Source organism: Myotis brandtii, unplaced genomic scaffold (assembly GCF_000412655.1).
Source record: "Myotis brandtii unplaced genomic scaffold, ASM41265v1 scaffold634, whole genome shotgun sequence".
In the NCBI taxonomy this organism is placed as follows: domain Eukaryota; kingdom Metazoa; phylum Chordata; class Mammalia; order Chiroptera; family Vespertilionidae; genus Myotis; species Myotis brandtii.
In genome coordinates this window covers 805,283-815,075 of record NW_005370427.1, presented here as the reverse complement: position 1 = coordinate 815,075, position 9,793 = coordinate 805,283, and the positions used below count along the sequence as shown (strand labels likewise).

General features: G+C 41.0%; 1 protein-coding gene across 1 annotated transcript in view; it reads right to left on the bottom strand.

Moving 5' to 3' along the window:
• Positions 1-9,793, bottom strand: part of MMP16 (matrix metallopeptidase 16 (membrane-inserted)) — a 180,465-nt gene that overhangs the window by 36,830 nt on the left and 133,842 nt on the right. Inside the window, exon 5 of the mRNA XM_005880345.2 lies at positions 6,414-6,575. Within this exon, the coding sequence (XP_005880407.1) occupies positions 6,414-6,575 (162 nt within the window). The remainder of the gene's footprint in view (positions 1-6,413; positions 6,576-9,793) is intronic.

The window sequence follows — 9,793 nt, the reverse complement described above, 5'->3', positions numbered from 1 at the left end:
AATCTGAACAATAAAGATTTAATTAAAAAAAAAAGACCACATTGGAAGGAATACATAGCAGATTAGGGGAAGCTGAGAATCGGATCAGTGAATTTGAGACAGGGTTGAAAAAAACCACTCAATCAGAGAACCAAAAAGAAAAAAAATAATTTAAAAAAACAGGAGGACAGCTTAAGGGAGTTGTGGGGTAATGTGAAACGTAACAATATCCACATAACAGGTGTGCCAGGTGAGGCAGAAAGGGCTAGAGAATGTGTTTGAAGAAATAATGGCAAAAAAAGTTCTCTAACCTGATGAAGGAAAAAGTCACACAAGTTCAGGAGGCACATAGAGTCCCAAACAAGAAGAACCCAAACGGGCTCATGCCCAGACACATCAAAATTAAAATGCCAAAAACTAAGGACACAGAGAATCTTAAAGGCAGCAAGAGAAAAGCAAAGGGTTATCTACAAAGGGGCTCCCTTAAGGCTGACACCTGATTTCTCATCAGAAACTCTACAGGCCAGAAGGGAATGGCATGAAGTACTCAAGGAAATGGAAAGCAAGGATCTAAGACCAAGACTACTATATCCAGCAAGGCTATCATTCAAAATAAACAGTCAAATAAAGAGCTTCCCAGACAAAAAAAAAAGGCTAAAGGAGTTTATCACAACCAAGCCAGCATTACAAGAAATGGTAAAGGGACTGCTGTAATGAGAAGAAAGAGAGAGAGAGAAACCTAGGCATACAGAATTAAAAAGGCAAAAAAAACAAGAAAAGAAAAAAATCAAAATGGCAATAAATAAGTACCTATTAATAATAACCTTAAATGTAAATGGATTTAATGCTCCAATCAAAAGGCATAGGGTAGCTGAGTAGATACGAAAACATGACCCAACTAAATGCTATCTACAAGAGACCCACCTCAGAACAAAACACTCACACAGAATGAGAGTGAGGGGATGGAAAAAAATTTTCAATGCAGAGGTAAAAGAAAAAAAAAATGCTGGTGTAGCAATACTCATATCTGACAAAATAGACTTCAAAAGGAAGGCCATCACAAGAGACAACAAAGGTCACTACATAATAATAGATCCAACAAGAGGATATAACCCTGGTAAACATATATGCACCCAATATAGGAGCACCTAAATATATTTTTAGAAATATATTTCTAGAGGACTTTAAGGAAGACATCGACAACAATACAGTCATAGTAGGGAATTTTAACACCCCTCTGACTTCACTGGATAGATCTTCCTGACAAAAAAAATTAACAAGAAAACAGTGACCCTAAAGGACACACCAGGATCAAGATGGGTTTAATTGAAATTTATAGAACATTTCACCCCAAAGCTACAGAATATATATTCTTCTCAAGTGCTCATGGGTCATTCTCAAAGACAGACTACATGTTAGGACATAAAGTAAGTCTCTACAAGTTCAAGAAGAGGAAATCTTGTCAAACATCTACACAGATCACAGTGGAATGAAATTAGAAATCAACTACAGTAAAAACACCCAAAAACATTCAAACACCTGGAGGCTAAATAGCATGTTATTAAACAATGAATGGATTACCAATGAGATCAGAAAGAAATAAAAAACTTCCTACAAACAAATGAAAATGAACACATAACAACCAAAAATCTATGGGACACAGCAAAAGCAGTCCCAAGAGGGAAGTTCATAGCACTAGAGGCCTACTTAAAAAACAAGAATATTAATAATAAACTATTAACCCTACAACTTAAAGAACAAAAGGAGAACAAGAAAAGCCCTAAGCAAATAGAACGGAGGAAATAATAAAGATTAAAGTAGAAATAAATGTCATAGAGACAAAAACAAAACAAAACAAAACAAAAAATCAATAAAACCAAGAGGTTGTTCTTTGAAAGGATAAACAAGATAATGAACCATTAGCCAGACTCATCAAAAAACAAAGAGAGCGGACCCAAATAAATAACAGCAATAAAAAAAGTGGAGAAGTAACCACTGACACCACAGAAATACAAAGGATTGTAAGAAAATACTATGAACAACTATATGCCAACAAGCTGGACAACATGGATGAAATGGAAAAATTCCTAGAAAAATACAATCTCCTAAAACTGAATCAGGAAGAATCAGAAAACCTGAATAGGCCAATAACTACTGATGAAATTGAAGCAGTAATTAAAATAAATAAATAAATAAATAAAAGAAACAAACAAAAAAACTCCCAGCAAACATAAGCTCTGGATTAGATGGCTTCACAGGGGAGTTTTACCATACATTCAAAGAAGAATTAACACCTATACTCCTTAAACTATTCCAAAAAAATCCAAGAGGAGGGAATACTTCAAAGCTCTTTTATGAGGCCAACATTATCCTAATTCCAAAATCAGATAAAGACACTACAAAGAAAGAGAATTACAGACCAGTATCCCTGATGAACATAGATGCTAAAATCCTCAACAAAATATTAGCACATCAGATCCAGCAATATATTAAAAAGATCATACACCATAATCAAGTGGGATTTATTCCGGGGATGCAAGGCTGGTACAATATTTGCAAATCAATAAATGTGATACATAACATAAACAAATTGAAAGGCAAAAACCACATGATCATATCAATAGATGCAGAAAAACCATTCAACAAAATCCAACATCCATTTTTGATAAAAACCTTCAGTGAAGTGGAAATAGAGGGATCATATCTCAACATAATAAAGGCCAAATATGACAAACCTACAGCCAATATCCTACTCAATGGGCAAAAACTAAAACCATTTCCCCTAAGAACAGGAACAAGACAGGGATGTCCGCTTTCATCACTCTTATTCAACATAGTACTGGAAGTCATAGCCACAGCCATCAGACAAGAAGAAGAGGTAAAAAGCATCCAAATTGGAAAGGAGTAAGGAAATCTGTCATTATTTGCAGATGACATGATATTGTACAGAGCAAAACCTAAAGACTCCACCAAAAAACTACTAGACTTAATATATAAATTTGGCAATGTAGCAGGATACAAAATCAACACCCAAAAATCAATAGCTTTTTTTATACACCAATAATGAGTCCTCAGAAAGAGAAACTAAACAAAAAATCCCATTTACCATTGCACCAATAATAATAAGATACCGAGGAATAAACTTAACCAAGGAGGCAAAAGACCTGTACTCAGAAAACTATAAGACTTTGAAAAGAGAGATAGAAGATGACATAAACAAGTGGAAGAATATACAGTGGGGCCTTGACTTACGAGTTTAATTCGTTCCGTGACGGAGCTCGTAACTCAAATTACTCGTATGTCAAATCATAAAGTGAACGAGTGAGACACGTGATGCTGGGCTGATGTTGTGGCGTTCACTGTGACGTTCGCTGCGCCAACTAGTGGTGGGGTATCTGAAGCTTTTTTTTTAGAATCAACATCATTAAAATATCCATACTACCCAAGGCAATCTAGAGCTTCAATGCAATCCCTATTAAAATACCAACAGCATATTTCATAGATTTAGAACAAATACTCCAAAAATTTATATGGAATCAAAAAAGACCCTGTATAGCTGCAGCAATCCCGAGGGAAAATAAAACAAAGTTGGAGAAATTACAATAATGATTTAAAGTTATACTACAAAGCCACCATAATCAAAACAGCCTGGTACTGGCACAAGAATAGGCATATAGATCAATAGAACAGAACATAGACCCCAGAAATTCACACAAGCCATTATGCTCAATTAATATTTAAGAAAGGAGGCAAGAGCATACAATGGAGTCAAGACAGTATCTTCAATAAATTGTGTTGGGAAAATTGGACAGAAACATGCAAAAAAATGAAACTAGGCCACCAACTTACACCATACACAAAAATAAACTCAAAATGGATAAAAGACTTAAATGTAAGTTGAGAAACCATAAAAATTTTAGAAAAATCCATAGGCAGCAAATCTAGGACATCACTCATAGCAATATGTTTACAGATACATATCCCGGGGCAAAGCACACTAAGGAGAGAATAAATAAATGGGACTACATCAAAATAAAAAGCTTCTGCACAGCAAAAGAAACCATCAACACAGTGAAAAGGGCGCCCACTCTATGGGAGAACATATTTGCCAATGATACATCCAATAAAGGGTTAATATCCAAAATACATAAGGAACTCATACAACTTAACAAAAGTAAGACAAACAATCCAATTAAAAAATGGGCAAAGGACCTAAATAGATACTTCTCCAAAGTGGACATACAGATGGCCAAAGGACATAAGAGAAAATGTTCAAAGTTACTAATCATCCAAGAGATGCAAATTAAAATGACAATGAGGTATCACCTCACATCTGTCAGAATGGCTAACATCAATAAATCAACAAATGACAAGTGCTGGCGAGGATGTGGTGAGAAGGGAGCCCTAGGACTCCCACTGCTGGTGGGAATGTAGACTGGTGCAGCCATTATGGAAAACAGTATGGAGTTTCCTCAAAAAAATTAAATATGGAACTGCCATTTGATCCAGTGAACTCACTTCTAGGAATATATCCTAAGAGACCTAAAACACCAATCAGAAGAATGTATGCACCCCTATGTTCGCAGCAGCACAATTTAAGATCTGGAAAGTGCCCATCAGTAGATGAGTGGATGAAAAAGTTGTGGTACATTTACTAGTTCACCATGGAATACTGTGCAGCAGTAAAACGGAAGGATCTCTTACCCTCTGAGACAGCATGGAGGGACCTAGAGAGTATCATGCTAAGTGAGATCACATGATCTCACTCAGATGTGAAATCTAATTAGCAAAATAAACTGATGAACAGAGAGAATCCAGAAACGTGGAAGCCTGGAACAGACTGTGGACTATCAGAGGGAAGACGGGGGAGGATGGGTGGGTGGAAGGTAATTAGCCAAAGACCTTATATGTATTATATGCATAACCCACGGGCACGGCCAATTAGGTGGTGAGAGCCTGGGGCAAGGTTCAGGGGTGGGCTGGAGGGTGTTAATGGGGGGAAAGGGGGACATATGTAATACTTTCAACAATGAAGATTAAAAAAATAAATAAATGAAGAGTATTCCAAGATAAAAGAGAGAGAGAGAAGCAATGACCTGCTTGCACATAATTTGCAGACCTTCTGTCTAGACCCTTGACTTGGCTCCAGGAAGGACCTGCTAGCTACCTTGGATACTCATCAGCGTGTCCAGTGTCCCAGAAACATCGCCTTTCTGAGTCTCCCCCAAAAATCAAGAGCCACACACAAGTGGATCTGTGCTTTTCAAATCTGTTTTAACCCTGTGAGAATGCTTATCACTGAGATATTGCAGTTGACGAGCTAACGAATGCACACAAAATTAACGAACTTAAATGACGCCACTAAGACTGCAAGCAGCCTCTCCTGGCGCTGAGAAATGGAAGCGGGAAGCGCACGCGCCAGTTTAGCGCAGCACATCCTCCCTCTGCAGGCAATGAGCGCCAGGAACTGAACAGCCCTGCGGCATCGACGCCCTCCCGCGGCCAAGGTTCCTGTGAGGGAGCTGGGGTTGTAGTCGACATGTGTAATAGTCCTTTCCCTTCATGGTATTCTGCATTCTAGACTGAACCCATAAATAAAAGCGACTGCACTGCACTAGAAGTTCACTAGGGTTACATGTGAGTCAGCGTAGCCGTCTGTTAACGCTCACGCCCTTGTTCGTTAACTTTCATTCTTAGTAGTTATAGGCCTTTGAGGTAATTTCATTATGTCCAACCAGCAAGGGTTTTTGCTGCAACTTCAAAAGGCATTGTCTATGAAATACCTAACAGCAGCATCCCAACCCGGGAGACAACCTGTGCGTCTGCCCCAAAGTCTCAGTATCTTAGAAGAAAATCTTATATTTCTTGCTGTTTTTATTGGTTACATTCATTTATCACATATTTTTACCTGAGCGTAAACACTAAACTTTATCAGAGCTTTGCTATGACGACAGGTTTCGATGAAGCTCAGTGAGAAATTCCTCCTGATCTGTCTATCAGGCATCTTGGATTACAGCCACAACACCTGATGGAGTGAAGCCTTTTGCCAACAGCTCAGACTGTTTCCCTAGTATTTCTCTCTCAGATATACCGAGAGCACCTATTTCAAAGAAGCAGGAACAGCAGGAATTCTGGACTCCTCGGCAGGGTTAAGCAAACAGAAGCAGTGGTTTAAAAAATACAACCCATTTTTATACTTCAAAAAATAACTCAAATAAATTAATTTCTTAAAAAGTATAGAAGTCCTGCAGGTGGCTGGGCTGGTTAGAGCATCACCTGAGAGTCCACGGCAGTAGGTTCAATCTCCAGCCAGAAGCAACCAAAGTCCACGCCAATAAGTGGAGCGAGGAGCTGGTCTCGCTCTACCTCCTCCTTTCCTCTCCCTAAAGTCTATACATTCAAAGCAACAACAACGCAGAAGCAGTGGTACCCACCGTAGATCTTCTGGATGCCCTGCAGGTCGTCGCTGGGGAGCTGGAAGCTGTCGGTCTCCATGTACTGGTAGAACGGGGCCATGATGGCCGTGGGGTCGTTGGAGTGCTCCAGGCCCAGCGCGTGGCCCAGCTCGTGCACGGCCACGAGGAACAGGTCGTTTCCTGTGCGGCGAGAAGACAAGGCTGACTGAGGAGCACCCAGAGCAGAGCCGGGCGGACACTCGAGTCCTCCCCGCGCACCCAAGAGCAATGGGGGCATTGTGACCTCAACTTGCTTTCTCCCTGGACATCCTGCCTGTGCTGGTCCACAAGGGGGTGGGGAGGGGACTGCGCAGGACGCCACATGCATGCAGGCACGGGCAGGGATGGACAAGGAAGGAGAGCTGAAGAACGCGCAGCAGCGTCAGAAATGGCTGCTCCTGCGTAGGGAGGTCGGGCTCTGTGTCTGCCTGAACAGCCTGCGACGCAGGAGCCCTTTGGTGAGCCCCCTGGACACGGTTCTAACAGACACAAAAGAGCAGGGCAGCCGCGCCCGCAGCAGCAGAGGAGAAAGGGAGGCTCCTGGACAGGCTGCCCTGTGCCCAGTCACCCTTGTGCTTATGGAGCTGCAACTAGAACTCGGGTCATTATTGATGTATTTTTCCTGCTTACATTATTTTTTAAAATTAAAAAATTCTGTTCCAGTTGACATATAACATTACATTAGTTTCAGGTGTAAACACAGTAAACTGACATATAATTTACTAAGTGATAAGCCACTAAGCCTAGTGCCCACCTGGCACCACGGAGTTGGCACAATTTGACTGAGCATGTTCCTAGGAGAACGCAGGCTGTCATGTGAAGACTTATTCTTCTTCAATGACCTAGAATGTGTGCAGCCTCGCCATCCTGGTAACTACATATGCTCTCTGACTACAAACTCCAATCGTTTCATAGAGGAGCTGATTCCATCCTTTAAGTCAGAGCAAATCTCAGCCCAGCCCTGCAGTGCTGAGGGCACAGCAGACTCCACGGCGCAGGCTGCGGGGTGCACTCATCCCTGCCATGGCCCCTCACTGTTCACTGTATGCCTACACGCTGCAGGCACTGGTCTAGGCCCCACTGACACAGATGAGAGCACATCAGACAGAAACCCCTAGCCTTACAAAAGTTACATTCTAATGGGGGAGACTGGAAAGAAACAGGATAGGAAAGTAAGGCTTACAGGTGTTACACAGTGACAAGGATAAAGAGAGACATACAGGTGTTACACAGTGACATGATAGACAGAGAAATACAGGTGTTACACAGTGACATGATAGAGAGAGACGTACAGGTGTTACACAGTGACATGATAGCGAGAGAAATACAGGTGTTACACAGTGACATGATAGCGAGAGAAATACAGGTGTTACACAGTGACATGATAGCGAGAGAAATACAGGTGTTACACAGTGACATGATAGCGAGAGAAATACAGGTGTTACACAGTGACATGATAGCGAGAGAAATACAGGTGTTACACAGTGACATGATAGCGAGAGAAATACAGGTGTTACACAGTGACATGATAGCGAGAGAAATACAGGTGTTACACAGTGACATGATAGCGAGAGAAATACAGGTGTTACACAGTGACATGATAGCGAGAGAAATACAGGTGTTACACAGTGACATGATAGCGAGAGAAATACAGGTGTTACACAGTGACATGATAGCGAGAGAAATACAGGTGTTACACAGTGACATGATAGCGAGAGAAATACAGGTGTTACACAGTGACATGATAGCGAGAGAAATACAGGTGTTACACAGTGACATGATAGCGAGAGAAATACAGGTGTTACACAGTGACATGATAGCGAGAGAAATACAGGTGTTACACAGTGACATGATAGCGAGAGAAATACAGGTGTTACACAGTGACATGATAGCGAGAGAAATACAGGTGTTACACAGTGACATGATAGCGAGAGAAATACAGGTGTTACACAGTGACATGATAGCGAGAGAAATACAGGTGTTACACAGTGACATGATAGCGAGAGAAATACAGGTGTTACACAGTGACATGATAGCGAGAGAAATACAGGTGTTACACAGTGACATGATAGCGAGAGAAATACAGGTGTTACACAGTGACATGATAGACATACAGGCGTTACACAGTGACATGATAGAGAGAGACGTACAGGTGTTACACAGTGACATGATAAGGGGAGATGTACAGGTGTTACACAGTGACATAATAGAGAGAGATGTACAGGTGTTACACAGTGACATGATAGAGAGAGATGTACAGATGTTACACAGTGACATCATAGAGAGACGTACAGATGTTACACAGTGACATCATAGAGAGACGTACAGATGTTACACAGTGACATCATAGAGAGACGTACAGATGTTACACAGTGACATCATAGAGAGACGTACAGATGTTACACAGTGACATCATAGAGAGACGTACAGATGTTACACAGTGACATCATAGAGAGACGTACAGATGTTACACAGTGACATCATAGAGAGACGTACAGATGTTACACAGTGACATCATAGAGAGACGTACAGATGTTACACAGTGACATCATAGAGAGACGTACAGATGTTACACAGTGACATCATAGAGAGACGTACAGATGTTACACAGTGACATCATAGAGAGACGTACAGATGTTACACAGTGACATCATAGAGAGACGTACAGATGTTACACAGTGACATCATAGAGAGACGTACAGATGTTACACAGTGACATCATAGAGAGACGTACAGATGTTACACAGTGACATCATAGAGAGACGTACAGATGTTACACAGTGACATCATAGAGAGACGTACAGATGTTACACAGTGACATCATAGAGAGACGTACAGATGTTACACAGTGACATCATAGAGAGACGTACAGATGTTACACAGTGACATCATAGAGAGACGTACAGATGTTACACAGTGACATCATAGAGAGACGTACAGATGTTACACAGTGACATCATAGAGAGACGTACAGATGTTACACAGTGACATCATAGAGAGACGTACAGATGTTACACAGTGACATCATAGAGAGACGTACAGATGTTACACAGTGACATCATAGAGAGACGTACAGATGTTACACAGTGACATCATAGAGAGACGTACAGATGTTACACAGTGACATCATAGAGAGACGTACAGATGTTACACAGTGACATAATAAGGAGAGATGTACAGGTGTTACACAGTGAGATGAAAGAGAGAGATGTACAGGTGTTACACAGTGACATGATAGAGAGAGACATACAGGTGTTACACAGTGACATAATAAGGGGAGATGTACAGGAGTTACACAGTGACATGATAGAGAGAGACGTACAGGTGTTACACAGTGACATGATAGAGAGACGTACAGG